We start from the raw sequence: 16,795 nt of genomic DNA, 5'->3' as shown, positions 1-16,795 counted from the left end.
GTCAAGTGAAATAGGGATTGATAGGGAGGGTGAGGGGAGTAACAAATTAAAAATATTAAATATGAATGCACGAAGCATTATAAATAAGGTGGATGAGCTTCAGGCTCATTTGGAAATTGGCAGTTATGATGATGTGGGGATAACTGAGATGTGGCTTCAAGTGGACAGAGCCTGGGAAATGAATATTCAAGGTATACATGTTATCATAAGGACAGATAAACTGGCAGAGGGGGTGAGGCGGCCCTGTTGGTAAGGAATGATATTCAGTCCCTTCCACGGGGGGATCTAGAATCAGGGGATGTAGAGTCAGTGTGGCTGGAACTGAGAAAGACCCTAATGGGAGTTATCTACAGGCCCCCAAATAGTAGCCTGGATGTCGTGTGTAAGTTGAATAAGGAGCTGAAATTGGCCTGTCACAAAGATATTAGTACAGTTGTTATGGGGGATTTCAACATGCAGGTAGACTGGGAGAAATCGTGGAAGCATTGGTGATCATTTTCCAATGTTCTATAAATTCAGGATCAGTTCCTGCAGATTGGAGGGTGGCTCATGTTGTCCCACTTTTTAAGAAGGGAGGGAGAGAGAATACAGAATTATAGACCAGTTAGTCTGACGTCAGTGGTGGGAAAAATGCTGGAGTCAATTATAAAAGATGAAATTACAACACATCTGGATAGCAGTAACAGGATAGGTCAGAGTCAGCACGGACTTATGAAGGGGAAATCATGCTTGACTAATCTTCTGGAATTTTTTGAGGATGTAACTCTGAAGATGGATGAGGGAGATCCAGTGGATGTAGTATACCTGGACTTTCAGAAAGTCTTTGACAAAGTCCCACATAGGAAGTTAGTGAGCAAAATTAGGGCACATGGTATTGAGGGCAAAATACTGACATGGATTGAAAATTGGTTGGCTGACAGGAAACAAAGAATAGTGATAAACGGCTCTCTTTCGGAATGGCAGGCAGTGACCAGTGATGTGCTGCAGGTATCAGTGCTGGGACTGTAGCTTTTTACAATGTACATTAATGATATAGATGAAGGTATTAAAAGTAATATTAGCAAATTTGCTGATGACACAAAGGTGGGTGGCAGGGTGAAATGTGAGGAGGATGTTAGGAGAATACAGGGTGACCTGGATAGGCTAGGTGGGTGGACGGATGCATGGCAGATGCTGTTTAATGTGGATAAATGTGTGGTTATCCACTTTGATGGCAAGAACAGGAAGGCAGATTACTGCCTAAATGGAGTCAAGTTAAGTAAAGGAGATCTAGGTGTTCTTGTACATTAGTCAATGAAAGTAAGCATGCAGGTACAGCAGGCAGTGAAGTAAGCTAATAGCATGCTGGCCTTCATAATAAGAGGAATTGAGTATAGAAGCAAAGAGGTCCTTCTGCAGATGTACAGGGCCCTGGTGAGACTGCACCTGGAATATTGTGCACAGTTTTGGTCTCCAAATTTGAGAAAAGATATTCTGGCTATTGAGGGAATGCAGCATAGGTTCACAAGGTCAATTCTCAGAATGGCGGGACTACCTTACGCTGAAAGATTGGAGTGACTGGGCTTGTGTACGCTTGAGTTTGGAAGGCTGAGAGGGGATCTGATTGAGATGTACAAGATTATTAAAGGATTGGACACTCTGGAGGCAAGAAGCATGTTTCCACTGATGGGTGAGTCCTGAACCAGAGAACACAGTTTAAAAACAAGGGGTAGGCCACTTAGAACGGAGTTGAAGAGAAACCTCTTCACCCAGAGAGTGGTGGGTGTATGGAATGTTCTGTCCCAGAAGGCTGTGGAGGCCAAGTCTCTGGATACTTTCAAGAAAGAGTTTGATAGAGCTCTTAAAGGTTAGTGGAATCCAAGGTTATGGGAATAAGGCAGGAACAGGATACTGATTGTGGATGATCAGCCATGATGGTGCTGGCTCGAAGGGCAGAATGGCCTACTCCTGCACCTATTGTCTATTGTTTGGTGGATGTTCATAAGGAGCACGGATTGGGTGAATATTCAAGGTCTGTTCCCCTGGGTATGGGAGTCCAGAACTCGAGGACATATGTTTGAGCTGAGAGGGGAATGATTTAATAGGGACCTGAGGGGCAGACCTGCTCGCTCTCAGCAGTATCCCAGTGTTGTGAAAGATATTCACTTTCAGGTGGATTTATCTTGACGTTAGTCTTCACGTTTTTGCTTTTCTGCTCCTGTAAGATTCTGAATCAGCATCTTCAGGGGAGTTAGTTAGAGCGGAGTGAGAACAGAGGGGGAGAGAGAGAGTGGGATGGTGCTTTCAATTTTGTGGAATAACAAAAGAAAAGAATATTCCACAGAAAGTAGAATTCCTTGTTCTGAATTTCTACCCTGCACTGACAATGATCACTTTTGTAATCTCTTTTTAACAGAGTATTCGACGATCTGAAGACAGAAATTTCAAAATCAACAGATTGAAGGGCTCTCCATTGTCTGCAGTCCTCACTTTGACATCAATGTCTGACAGTCACTCACTCCATCGGGACGACAACAATTTTCCAACTATGATTCTGTGAGAAGGAGCAAAGCCTTTTGGTTCCAGTTTGAGCACATTTTCAGCATCAGTGGGACTGGATGAGAGACCCCACTGTTGCAGCGCACTGAGTGTGGAGCCTGAAACAGTTATACGGCCTGGAAAAAGAAATTCACGGTGGGGAGAGGCTCCACACGCGTTTGTGTGTGGCTGAAGCATTGGCCATGGAGAAACCCGAGGAATCCTGCCCCGTGGAGAAACCATGGAAGTGTGGCGATTGCGGGAAAGGTTTCCATGTCCCGTCTGTCCTGGAGACTGATCGGCGCAGCCACACTGGGGAGAAGCAGTTCTTCTGCTATGTTTGCGGGAAGGGCTTCAGCGATTCCTCCAACCTGCTGACCCACCAGCGAGTCCACATGGGTGAGAGGCCCTTCATCTGCCCTGAGTGCGGGAAGGCTTTTCGTGATTCCTCCGCCTTGCTGACCCACCGGCGGATCCACACAAGGGAGAGGCCCTTCAGCTGCCCCGAGTGCGGGAAGGCCTTCAGTAATTCCTCCAACCTTCAGACCCACCGGCGGATCCACACGGGGGAGAGGCCCTTCATCTGCCCTGAGTGCGGGAAGGCTTTTCGTGATTCCTCCGCCCTGCTGACCCACCGGCGGGTGCACACAGGGGAGAGGCCATTCAGCTGCCCCGTGTGTGGGAAGGCTTTTCGTGATTCCTCAGCCCTGCTGAGGCACCAGCGGATCCACTTGGGGGAGAGGCCATTCCCCTGCACAGAGTGCGGGAAGGCCTTTCGCAATTCCTCCAACCTACTGACGCACTGGCGGGTCCACACGGGGGAGAGACCGTTCAGCTGCCCCCAGTGCAGGAAGGCCTTTACCCAGGCCTCTGCCCTGCTAAGGCACCGGAGGATCCACACGGGGGAGAGGCCCTTCAGCTGCCCCGAGTGTGGGAAGACCTTTACCCAGGCCTCCACCCTGCTGACCCACCGGCGGATCCACACGGGGGAAAGGCCTTTCAGCTGCTCAGAGTGTGGGGAGGGGTTCAGTCAGGTGAGCCACCTGCAGAGGCACGGGCGGCTCCACTAGGGGGAGAGGCCCTTCAGGGGCCCCGAGTGCAGGACGGGGTTCACCTGCTCGATTTAAGCTGCTGACCCACCAGTGTCTCCACACCAGGGAGAGGCTGTTCACCTGCTCCTCCCATTTGTGGACGCACTGAAGCAGCAACGGCCGAGTGCCATTATCGACTGGACTGTCAACCCAGTTTCGGGGCTGCTGGGTTCGAATCCGGCCGCGGCAGATGGCAGAATTGGAATTTGGTCAGAAACTGGAGTTCAGAATCTAACGATGAAACCATTTTTTGGTGGGGGTGGGTAGAGAAAACCCCCATCTGATTCACTCACATCCTTTTTAGGGGAGGAAACTGCCGTTGTGGGAAAGGATTCACTCAGTCGTTCCAGCTGCATTCTTTACCCAGGCTGGCCTACACGCGACTCCAGACCCACAGCAGTGTGGTTGACTCGACACTGCCCATCCAACTTACTTGGATTCAGGATATAGGTTGAAATTACTGAGTGAGGCAATACTTCCCACAGGTTAAGGCTGTACCAAGGATCCAATTACAAAGGGACAACTCGATGGTGACCAATACTAAGGAAAGTGTGGTTGTGGGGGGATGTGCGGGCACTTTGGTCTTGAGCTGTTTGAAATGTAGCTACTTTTTCTCTGTTTTTTTGCTGGGGGGATCTGAAGCTGTAACAAAGCCGGATCGCATTAAAGGTTACCTGAACTTACTGCCGGGCTCAGACTCTCATTGAAAGTTTTGAGCTCCAAGAGGTTTTTGTTTTAAAGCTGCTCATTTCTTTCAGCCTCCTGCACTCAGTTTCCAATGTTGTGTTTCAGATCGAGCAGTGAATGAGGAGCTAGTATTGTTAGAAGTTGTAAACTTTTCAGGAGTACAGGTACTGCGACATTTCATCAGCATTGTAAAGTTTCCTGGCAGCACTGGGACGTTTGGGCTGTGTTCACGAGATGTGGAGGTGCCAGTTTTGGACTGGGGTGGATAAAATTTAAAAACTCACACAACACCAGGTTTATGTGAAAGCACCAGCTTTTGGAATGCTGCTCCTTCATTGGGTAGCTGTGAAGCAGGATCAAAGACGTTACATTTTATAGCAAAAGATCAACGTGTCATGCAACTGATAGGATATATTGAACAAACCTAGATTGCTGTGATTGTGTGCATTTGAGTTTGTGCGTGAGTGTATGTGTAAGTGTGTGTGCATGCTTTGTAAAGTGAAAGTGTGGTGGAGTATAAGTCTGTGAGAGTGTTGGTGCATGTGTGTAAGAGACAGGTATGAATGCAAGGCTTTACGTTTTACTAAAACAAGAAAGGGCAGGACGTGTACAGTTAATTGTAGGAGCCTGGGTCATGTTGTAAAAGAGAGAGACAGAGTCATAGAGATATACAGCATGGAAACAAACCCTTCGGTCCAACCTATCCACGCCGACCAGCTATCCCAACCCAATCTAGTCCCACCTGCCAGCACCCGGCCCGTATCTCTGTAAACCAGAGACAAGGGGAGGAGGGGTTTAAGTACGTAGTTCTTTGAAAGTTGTATCACTGGTAGACGGTGGTTTAGAGTACTGGGAACAGTTCGGGTGGCCCTGTAATACAAAGAAGACTATTAGAGAGGGTACGGTAAAGATTTACTAGGACATTGCCAGGACTGGAAGGTTTGAGTTATAAGAAGAGGCTGGGACATCTTTCACTGAGCACAAGGAGGTTGAGGGGTGACCTCATCGAGATTTATAAAATCATGTGGAGTGGAGGTTCGGTGAATAGCAAAGGGCTCTTCCTTCATGTAGGGGAGCTCAAAACTAGGGGGCGTATTCTTTCAAGGTGAGAGGAGAGAGATTTAAAAGGAACTGGAGGGGCACTGTTTTGACAGAGGGTGGTTTGTGTGTGGAATGAACTTGCTGAGGAAGTGGTTACAACATTTAAACAGGTACAGTTACAACATTTAAACGACATTCAGATAGGTACATGAATAGAAACGTTTAGAGGAATGTGGGACTGGTTTAGTTTGGGAATCCTGGCCGGCACGGACGAGTTGGACCGAAGGGTCTGTTTCTGTGCTGTATACCTCTATGAACTGGAGGTGATCTTATTGAAACCAATAGAATTCTGAAAAGGGCTTGATAAGATAGATGCCGATAAAATGCTCCTTTTTTAGGGGAGTCAATAGAATCCCAACAATGTGGAAGCAGGCCATTCGGCCTAACTATTCTACACCAACCCTCTGAAGAGTGTCCCACCCATATCCATCCCCTCACTCTGTTTTTCCCCTTCCCCCACCTCACCCCAGCTCCAAAATTCCAGCTCAGCACTGTCCCCATGACTTGTCTTACCTGCCTATCTTCCTTTCCACCTATCCACTCCACCCTCCTCTCTGACCTATCACCTTCATCCCCACTCCCATTCACCCATCGTACTCTATGCTACTTTCTCCCCACCCCCACCCTCCTCTCAATTGTCTCTCCACCCTGCAGGCACTCTGCCTCTATTCCTGATGAAGGGCTTTTGCCTGAAATGTCCATTTTCCTGCTCCTCGGATGCTGCCTGCACTGCTGTACTTTTGCAGCACCACTCTAATCAAGAATCTGGTTTCCAGCATCTGCAGTCCTTGTTTTTACCCTGTATTTCTCATGGCTAATCCCCCCCTAACCTGCACAGCCCAGGGCACTATGGGTAATTTAGCATTACCAATCCACCACAACCTGCCCATCCCGGGGCACTATGGGTAATTTAGCATGGCCAATCCGCCATAACCTACACCTTAATCTGTAAATTACATTAGTCCGCAAGGGTGAAAAGTACAAGGATGAAAAAAAATCAGTGACGGTAAAAAGCACAAATACAAGGTTAGTAATGGTGTCTGCCCCGGGCCGCGCGGCGCCATTTTCCTAACGGCCGCCCCTTCCCCGCTCGAGCGACCTCTCCTCCCAACCGCCTTCACCCCCGCGTGACGTCAGCTCAGGGGGATGGGCGGGGCCGGGAGAGCCTCACCGTCACCAAGCAACAGCGTCACCAATAGACCAACAATCGAAACTGGACACTAATGTCACAAAACCTGAAACGATACATGGTGAGTCTGAATGTGTGCCACATTGTAACAAAAGTGAATGAATTAACTGCACATACTGAAGTGAATAATTATTGTCTGAGACTCCTCACAGAGACATGGCTTCAGGATGGCAAGGATTGGATCCTGAATATTGAGGGGGGAGTCAGATGGGAAGCGAGGTAAAGGCAGAGGGTTAGCACTGCTCATCAAAGCACTGAGCACACGGTAGTCTGGTGTCAGCTCGGGTTTCAGGGCCTGATTTCTCTGTCCTCTGATCTCCCTGTTCCCACAGAGTAAGATGTCGGTCTGTCCTCAGCTTTGCTGGACTTCTGCAGAAGCTTTCACGCCTTTTTTACAACTTCCAGAACAAGAAAACATTCAGTCAATCGAAAGCCAACCCACAATCTCAGCCTGTCATCCATCCAGACAAGAGTGTAGTCACAACAGGGAATCAAACAAGAAAAATAAAACAAAATCAGAAATAAATAAATGCTTAATGTTTGTTCATTAGGAAGTAAACCAGAAATAGGGGTCTCCCAGGATCTTGAGAGTGCCCTACTTGAGGAATTCTCTCTCCCTTCGATGTAAGTATTAGTATGGTTGGGGCAAAGTAACTCGTGTGTCAAATCATTTAAAGCAAAGTAGTCAGGAGAGGAGACCTTGAGCAATTAACTAGCTTTATTCGTTGCCATGGGGAGTCAAACAAAGTCTGACGTATTCTAATGTAATACAGAATGTTACAAGTTTTATGGTAAATCACAAGCACAATCTCCATTAATTATGCAACTGAGGGGCAGTCGTAAGTTTCACATACGTTGTCCAGACCTACGTTTCTTAATGTCTACAAATCTGAATGTTATCTTATACTGCAGGTTCATCTCGGCTCGAATTACCGATAAGGGACAGAGAGAACCAATCCATCCATTCTATGAAGCAGCACAGTCTAATGGCCCGAGGAGCAGAGACAGCCCGCAGCTGCAAGGTCAGGCGATCAAAACAGAATTCCTTAGCCAGGGCTCAGACAGCATTATGTAAACAGGCTACATTTTACTGCAAACATTGCGTCTAACAAAATGGCTTCCACGTAGTTTTGTGTCAGGGGTAGCTAGGTTTTCTGTTTTTATTTTTAAAATGCAGCCGATTCCCACAAGTAACTGCAACAGGTGCAAGTACATCACATGCAATATTCCTCATTGCAGCTTCACGCCGGTTTTGCACATCACATGCAATATTCCTCATTGCAGCTTCACGCCGGTATTGCATCCTCTGTTCTTTCTGCGCCTTGGCTCCAGCACATTCAGCTTCCTTCCCTCACTCCCACCCCCCCGCCCTGATGGCCAAGCTGACCCGCAAAAGGTGGGTTTGCCCCTCCGTTCTTTCTCCTGTCTTTTGTGGGTTTTGAAAACTTTCCCAATCCTCTTATTATAGGAGTTGAATTTATGTTGTAGCTGCACCAGACATTGGTTAGGCCACTTTTGGAATATTATGTGCAGTTCTGGTCTCTCTGCTAGAGGAAGGATGTTTTGAAACTTGAAAGTGTTCGGAAAAGATTGACAAGGATGTTGTCAGGGTTTGAGCTGAACAGGCTGGGGCTGTTTTCTCTCGAGCGCCAGAGGCTGAGGGGTGACCCTACAAACTTTTATAAAATCAGGAGGAGCATGGATAGGGTAAATAGACAAGATCTTTTCCTTGGATGGGTCATAGCTTCAGGGTGAGGATGAGATTTAAAATGAACCTAAGGGGCAACTCCTATATTCAGAGGATGGTGTGTGAAAGGAATGAGCTGCCAGAGGAAGTGGTGGCAGCTGGTACAATTACAGCATTTAAAAGGTACCCAGCTGGTGTAATGGAAAATTAACATTTATTGTGAAATCTATAAAAGCATAGGGAAACAAAGAAGTTGCAGACAGGCAGGAAAAAAAAATGTAAAGTTAAACTGACCTAACAGCAGACTTACAAGGCCAGTAAACTACCATATCAACAGTCAAGGAATGAGAAAAACAACTCCATACATGAAAAGGTCCTCAAATGTTCCAGGCTCCTGGCCTTGAGCTGTTGATAAGGAGAAGTGAATCCAGCCAGGACTGACACAGTTAAGGAGAGTGTTGTAGAGCAAGGAGACCTTGGACTGCAGGTTCATAGTTCCTTGAAATTGGAGTCACAGGTAGGCAGGATAGTGAAGAAGGCGTTTGATATGCTGGCCTTTATTGGTCAGAGCAGAGAGTGCAGGAGTTGGGAGGTTAAGTTGTGGATGTGCAGGGCATTGGTCAGGCCACTTTTGGAATACTGTGTTCAGTTCTGGTCTCCCTGCTGTAGGAAACATGTATGATACTTCGAAAGATTGACAAGGCTGTTGCCAGATTTTGAGGGTTTGAGCTACATGGAGAGGCTGAATAGGCTGGGAATATTTACCCTTGGGCATCGGAGGCTGCATGGTGATCTTATAGACATTTGTGAGGGGCATGGATAGGGTGAGTACTTAAAGTCTGTGGGATATAGGTAAATTAATGTTACTTCTGCAATTTTGCAATTCCATTTTACAAAGTAAATGAACACACACCAGTGTGTAATTGTTTTAGTCCAGAGCTGAGTCGAATGGAAACGATGTGGAGGAAATATATAATTGTTTTTGTATTAGCTAAAATTGTATGCCAGGATGAAACGTGACAGCAAAACAATAGTAGACATTACAGTCAAATAGATAAGATGTTGTGAGGGGATGAAGTTAAGCTAGATACGCCTGTACAAACAGTAGGTATAAACATCTGTTTCCCACTTTTACAGAGACAGAGGAACAAACCCCAATTAAAAGGGTCATAGGGATCAGAACGGCCTCGGGAAAGGTACAGATGGAGGGGGTAGATAATGATGAAGAAAGAATATGCCTAACGATGACGCACAGTGGGATGAGGTCAAATGGCCTTGTGAGGCCAGAAATAAGCATTTTGTCACAGTCAAGGCTGGATAAGGCAAGAGATAAACAGGAGTAATGGGTGCCGGTCTTAGGGAAGTGGAGGATGTAAACAGGGGAGGAGCAATGTAAAATAAAAGAAACCAAATTATATAAATATTGTGTCTGAATTGAATTTAGTGTGTGTATGTCCTCTGCCTTATAGGCACTGGACATCACACCCACTTGCAAGTGTGAAATAAATGACACTACTGATTCAGATCTTGTCTCGGACTGAAATTATTGAAGTGAATGAGCTTTGTTTCTCACAATTGGGGGCTGTCCGGGATGTTCTTCCATCGCCAGGAGGGAATGGCTGGCCCTGGACACTGGGAAGACGCGTCCCGTTCCCCATTGAGGAGCGGTCTCGTGTCCCGGTTTGGTCCGCTCCCTTGGGCGACTGGTACGAATCCCACCAGAGCGACATCTGAATCAGACAGTGATAGGAGCTCGATAGAAAATACGGCACAAAGGGGCCAGGCAACTCTGTGCACAGACCAAGGTAAGATAATTGACTTTTAAGTATTGCCTTGGTGGCCGGGATTGAGTTTTAGTAGTTAATAAGGGACTAACGAAGGAACTCCATATGGGTTGTGCCGTGGGTAAGGAAAAAGCCTCCGGGAAAACAAAAGAAGAAAATGGCAATGGAAATGGAGGCGGGGCCCCTTACAACATACCTCCAGAAAGTCCTTTGGGCAGGATGTTGTGGAATTGGCAGAATAATACTTGTACAAGGGAAAAAGATGATTAAATATTGTTGCTTTGTATGGACGAGTGAATCCATTCTTCGTCTTGCCATCTTCTGGCCAAAGGACAGGTCGGACGAAGACTGAGTTTGTACATATCTGAATTTATTTGTCAATGAGTGAGAGAGAGAGAATGAAAAGAGCTGTACAGCTGGTAGACAGTTTAACCCTTTGTGATTTGGTTTGAATGCACATTTGTTTGTTGGTGATTGAATGTTTGCGTTTTATTCCCTGGAGCTTGAGTTCCAGGACTGTTTTGAATCTGATTTTTATTATGGAAACTTAACATGATTTCTTTAAAGGTTAAGGATTCTATCGAGATTATGAAAAAAAGAATGGTAACTCCTGTTCTTCTTCCAGGTCATGACTGCCTTACTATCCGTTTCTAACTAATTTCTTTTATCTTTACTTAAAAGCGATTTATGGGGGACAGTTGAAGTTTCAGTTCAACATTAGATTGTAGTAAAAACAAAATCCTATGGTTAATATCTGTGACCTTGGATTCAGCCATTGTTCATGCATTAGAAGTTTTGTTTTTAACTTGAATAGACAAATTCTTTTAAGGCAGCTCTGATTATTTCATGACCTATAGTATTGTAATTGAGCAATGATTGGTCAGCACTACTTAAGAAAACTAATTTTGGATTTAAATTAAGGGACTAAAACTGGGTGATTACAGTGGATTTCAAAATTGGGAACTGTATGCATTTTACATTTTAAATATTAAATACTGAATAAATGAACGTAAATATATAAATATATTTACAAGTAAGGAACAGGCTTTAAAGTTAGTCAAGCATGAATTGATGAATTGGTGTTTGAAGTTATGGGGAGCTAGAAATATTGCAATATTTCTTTAAGAAAGAAAAAGGGAAGAACGTAAAGACTTATCCCCTTCGGGAGGTACCAAGAGGGGACAAAGAGATTGGGTTTGTGAGTGCCCCCCTCAGCAGTGGGGAGGTCAGAACAGTTAAAAGGAAATGAAGGTCCTGGTTGAGGATCCGGTAGGGTTGTCTGAACAAATTGATCAATTTTTGGGGCCCGGTCTGTGTACGTGGGCTGAGTTAATGTCTATTTTGAATATACTATTTGGGTAAGAAAGGGGACTTATTCGAGGAGCAGCCATTAAAATATGGGACAGGGAACACCCGATTGGAGATGAGGATGCTGGACAGGGAGAGATAAAGTTTCCCCTCAGAGACCCCCAGTGGGAAAATCAAAACCCGGAGCATTAAGAAGCAATGAGGGAATTGAAAGACCTGGTTCTAAAAGGAATAAAAGAGGCAGTTCCGAAGTCATAGGATTTGACTAAAGCCTTTGAATTTAGACAGGAGAAAGATGAGACTCCCTCAGCTTTTTTTTGCAGAGATTAAGAGACTCGATGCGGAAATATTCTGGAATGAACCCTGAGGACACAGTGGCACAGGATCTTTTGAAAGTACATTTTGTGACAAAGGCATGGCCATACATACAGAGAAAGATACAGAAGATAGAAGGGTGAAGTGAAAAACTATTAGATGAATAGTTAAGAGAGGCACAGAAAGTGTTTGTAAAGAGAGAGGATGAGAGACAGAAACAGAAGGTGAAAATGATGGTATCTACGGTTGATGAGGTAGTTAAGAAAAGAGTGGAACTAATATTGGGCAACCGGAGCGGTGGGTGGCAGCATGTCGGACAAAGAGGACAAGGGGGAGGGGGAGGGGGAGAGGACAAGGGGAGCATTTGATAGAGGGTTTGAGCGACAGGGGCAGAGATGGAGGTCTCCACAGGAAGGTTGCTTTTATTGTGGAAAGATAGGGCATTTTAGGCGGGAGTGTCCTCATCTACAAAGGGAAGAAAGGGCAATTCCGCTAATAAATTTTGATGAAGAATAGGGGTGCCAGGGCTTCCTGCCCTCGGGGGCCCACCAGGAACCCTTGATAAACCTGAAGGTGGGACCCTATAGGGAAGAGGTAGTCTTCCTAGTAGATACGGGGCAGCACGGTCATCGCTGAATTTTAAACCAAAGAAAGTAGAAATGTCGACACGGTCAATTACTGTTTCTGGGGTGAAAGGGGAGGGATTTACTGTTCCAGTATTTGAACCTATGATGATAGAAGGTCATTAGGATAGAGTCACAGGGTAACTGCTGTATATCCCTGATATAGGAAGTAACTTACTAGGGAGAGACTTAATTATCCTCTTAGGACTGGAGATTGGAATTCAGGAAAAAGAATTAGTTGTACAAGTGGCAATGTTGACAGAGAATGTGGAGAGAGATAGACCCTATTATATGGGCTAGGGAAGGGAATCGTGGAAGACTACAGATCCCTCCCCTTCTAATAAATTTAAAAAGGAAAGGGGACATTGTCTGTGAGCGACAATATCCCATTTCCATAGAAGGTAAATGAGGACTGCAGCCAGTAATTGAGGGACTGATTAGAGATTAAGTAAGATCCCGCATGACCAAAAATGGTTTAGTGTGATAGATTTAAAGGATGCCTTTTGGGCTTGTCCCTTGGTGGAGGAAAGACTTGGGACTATCTCCCTGTGAAATCTTATTTGGATTACCTTACTTGGGAACGAATGGAGAATTGCCAATTCCCGAAACTAAAGATTTGTTCTTAAAGAAGTATATACTGGGCTTGTCCTCCTCTTTGTCTTTCCTCAGGAAACAGGGTTTATTGGCACAGACTCCACCCCTTGAATTCACCGTTCATCCCATCCGGCCGGGCGATTTGATCTTAGTAAAATCATGGACAGAGACTAAATTGCAGCTGGACTGGGAAGGGCTGTACCAGGCTCTTTTGACTACCGAAATGGCAATAAGGACGGCGGAGAAAGGCTGGACTCACTACACTTGGATCAAAGGGCCAGTGGACCCTCCCGTGGAGGAAAAAGTCTGGACAGCCGAATCAACGCAAGACCCGCTGAAACTCAGACTAAAGAGACTTTGAGTAACTGATTATACAGTGGTGACGCGAGCGCGGGATAATTTCTGTAGGATTGTATATTAAGTCATTTTGTGCTTCAGCATGATTTTTAGAATACTGGGAATGCTTTGAGTTATGATGCTAGCCCTCTTAGTATTGGGACTTTGTCAAATATCATTTTCATATGTATTATTAACGGTTCCTGAGTCTGGTAATCCACAAGTAATAGACGCTGATGCATGCAGCTTAGTAAATTGTGGGGTTGTAGATAATCAGGGACAGTACCGCAGCTTTAAGATACATCTTAAGTCCTGTGGGGATGGCCTTGGGGACGGTACTTGGTGTAATGGTCTCGTCACAGTACACCAGACCCCCTTCCGACCAGCTCGCGATTGTCCCGATAAATAGTGGAAGCTCGGGTGGAAGCGAGACAGGAAGGGCATGAAATGTATGATAGCCCTGTATCAGGATGAGACTGCATGGAATGATAGGAACTGTACCTCTCTGATGTTCCCTCCTTGGAGAAGAAAAATGCAAAAGTCCCCCCCACATTTTCCGTCACAGTTGGAAATCACATGTCGTGTGTGCGGAGACGAGGTCGAGAGATTTGGGGGAGCTGAAATTATGTACAGAGATTAAGAATGTTACCGAAACAGAGAAGGGAGGGAACTACTCAGCACTAAAGGTTCCCCGAGCGGATCTGTGGTGGTACTGGGGAGGCAAAATATTGAGACCGACACTACCTCCAGATTGGAGAGGGATATGTGCAATTGTACAATTGGCAATTCCATTTACCCTGGCATTTGAGAAGGAAAAGATAGTAGGGAAAAAGGGAAGGGGTAAGAGATTATTGTTAGACACTTCTTTTGATATCAGGATTTATCTCGATTCAGTCAGAGTCCCTAGGAGTCCCTGATGAATTCAAGGCTCATAACCAGATTGCAGCAGGCTTTGTGTCAGCTCTCTTTTGGTGGGGAACAATTCATGAAAATGTAGATTGGATAAATTACATTTTCTATAATCAACAACGATTTATAAATTATACAAGAGATGCGGTTAAAGGAATATCAGACCAGCTTGATGCGACAAGTAGGATGGCTAGGGGAAACAGAATAGCCCTTGATATAATTACAGAAAAAGGGTGTGTGTGTGTGATGTTAGGAGGAAGCTGTTGTATCTTTATTCCTAATAACACTGCACCTGATGGTTCAATTACTCGGGCCTTAAGGGGATTGACTACCTTAGCAGAGGAACTGGTTGAGAATTCAGGAGTAGACATCTCTCACAGGATGGCTTGAATCCTGGTTTGGAAGGTAGAAGGGGGTAGTGGTTTCTATCCTTACTTCCCTGATAGTAGTAGTCAGGGTATTGGTGGCCACTGGCTGTTGTATCATACCCTGTATACGAGGGCTCACCCAAAGACTGATTGAAACAGTTTGATGAAACAGATGCCCCTAAAAGGGAATCAGGCAGAAGAACTTTATCGATGAAATAATGAGGGGATGAGTGAGACCAAGATGGATGAAATCTCTGGAATGAGGCTTGCGAATTTCGGGGCGATGCTTAAAAAAAATGCAGAAGATAACAAATAGTAATTAAAGAAAAAGGGGAAATTGTGGTATATAGGTAAATTAATGTTACTTCTGCAAATCTGCAATTCCATTTTACAAAGTAAATGAACTCACATCAGTGTGTAATTGTTTTAGTCCAGAGCTGAGTCGAATGGAAATGATGTGGAGGAAATATATAATTGTTTTTGTATTAGCTAAAATTGTATGCCAGGATGAAACGTGACAGCAAAACAATAGTAGACATTACAGTCAAATAGATAAGATGTTGTGAGGGGATGAAGTTAAGCTAGATACGCCTGTACAAACAGTAGGTATAAACATCTGTTTCCCACTTTTACAAAAACACAGGAACAAACCCCAATTAAAAGGGTCATAGGGATCAGAACGGCCTCGGGAAAGGCACAGATGGAGGGGGTAGATAATGATGAAGAAAGAATATGCCTAACGATGACGCACAGTGGGATGAGGTCAAATGGCCTTGTGAGGCCAGAAATAAGCATTTTGTCACAGTCAAGGCTGGATAAGGCAAGAGATAAACAGGAGTAATGGGTGCCGGTCTTAGGGAAGTGGAGGATGTAAACAGGGGAGGAGCAATGTAAAACAAAAGAAACCAAATTATATAAATATTGTGTCTGAATTGAATTTGGTGTGTGTATGTCCTCTGTCTTATAGGCACTGGACATCACACCCACTTGCAAGTGTGATATAAATGACACTACTGATTCAGATCTTGTGTCGGACTGAAATTATTGAAGTGAGTGAGCTTTGTTTCTCACAAGTCTTTTCCCCAGGAAAGGGGAGTCTGTGGTACAGCAAGGAACCGTAATGACTCCTCAGGAGACAGACACGTGCTGCAACTGACAGGGTACCCTTCGTTGTTCAGTACTTCCCAGGGGCTGAAAAATTACGCCATGTTCTTCGTGACCTGCAACACATTATCAATGAGGTTGAGCACCTCACCAAGACCTTCCCCACACCTCCACTACTTGCCTTTAAACAACCACTAAACCTCAAACAGATCATTGTTCGTAGCAAACGCCCGGCTCTCAGGACAACTCCATACAACCCTGTCACGGTGGATGCTGCAAGACGTGTCAGATTGTGGACATAGATACCACTATTATGCGTGGGAACACCTCCCATCTTGTACATGGCAGGTACTCATGTGACTCAGCCAACGTTGTCTATCTTATACGTTGCAGGCAAGGATGCCCGGAGGCATGGTACATTGGGGAAACCAAGCAAAGGCTACGACAACGGATGAATGGGCACCGCACAACGATCAACAGACAGGAGGGGTTTCCTCCCGGTTGGGGAACACTTCAGTGGTCCAGGACATTCAGCCTCGGACCTTCGGGTGACCATCGTCCAAGGTGGACTTTGGGACAGGCAGCAGAGGAAAGTGGCCGAGCAGAGGCTGATAGCTAAGTTCGGTACCCATAGGGAGGGCGTCAACCAGGACCTTGGGTTCATGTCACATTACAGATGATCAGCATTGCACCACACACACACACATAGATATTCCTACACAAACACACACGGACACAGGTACACACAGATGTGCACACAGGCACCCACACACACCCTTATAGACACACACTCCCACACTCACACATGCACCCCCTCACACACTTAAGACACTCTGCACTCACTACACACACACGCACACACATTCTCACACTCACAAGTCCCAACCCAGACAGACACACACACACAAAGACCCACATGAACACATATATTTTGTGGGGTGAATTTGTACTTGCAGAGTTATATTGCACTTTGCTCAAAAACTGCATGAATTTATGTAAAACTCTGATTCTAATCTAAAAAGTGATATAACAATCTAAACATCAGGTCATAGACAGAGAACACAGGGGGCTAACTCCTTCAACATATTGTCTAGCTATCACCACTGTTAACAGCTAATCCGAGAATGCAACTTTTAAAAAAAAAAGGGTTTTGTGATTTACACATGAAAGAAGTGAAACTAT

General features: G+C 45.3%; 1 protein-coding gene and 1 long non-coding RNA gene across 2 annotated transcripts in view; both read left to right on the top strand.

Annotated features, from left to right (window-relative positions):
* The window catches only part of LOC140460440 (uncharacterized), a 252,860-nt gene that overhangs the window by 119,341 nt on the left and 116,724 nt on the right, over nt 1-16,795 (top strand). The gene's annotated exons all lie outside the window — the stretch shown is intronic.
* Nucleotides 1-16,795, top strand: part of LOC140461044 (uncharacterized) — a 153,147-nt gene that overhangs the window by 116,387 nt on the left and 19,965 nt on the right. The window contains 1 exon segment of the mRNA XM_072555829.1: nt 2,631-3,613. Coding sequence (XP_072411930.1) covers nt 2,631-3,613 — 983 coding nt within the window.

This window comes from Chiloscyllium punctatum, chromosome 36, assembly GCF_047496795.1.
Source record: "Chiloscyllium punctatum isolate Juve2018m chromosome 36, sChiPun1.3, whole genome shotgun sequence".
NCBI classification, from domain to species: domain Eukaryota; kingdom Metazoa; phylum Chordata; class Chondrichthyes; order Orectolobiformes; family Hemiscylliidae; genus Chiloscyllium; species Chiloscyllium punctatum.
The sequence above is the reverse complement of the archived record's forward strand: the minus strand, read 5'-3'. Positions and strand labels throughout refer to the sequence as shown.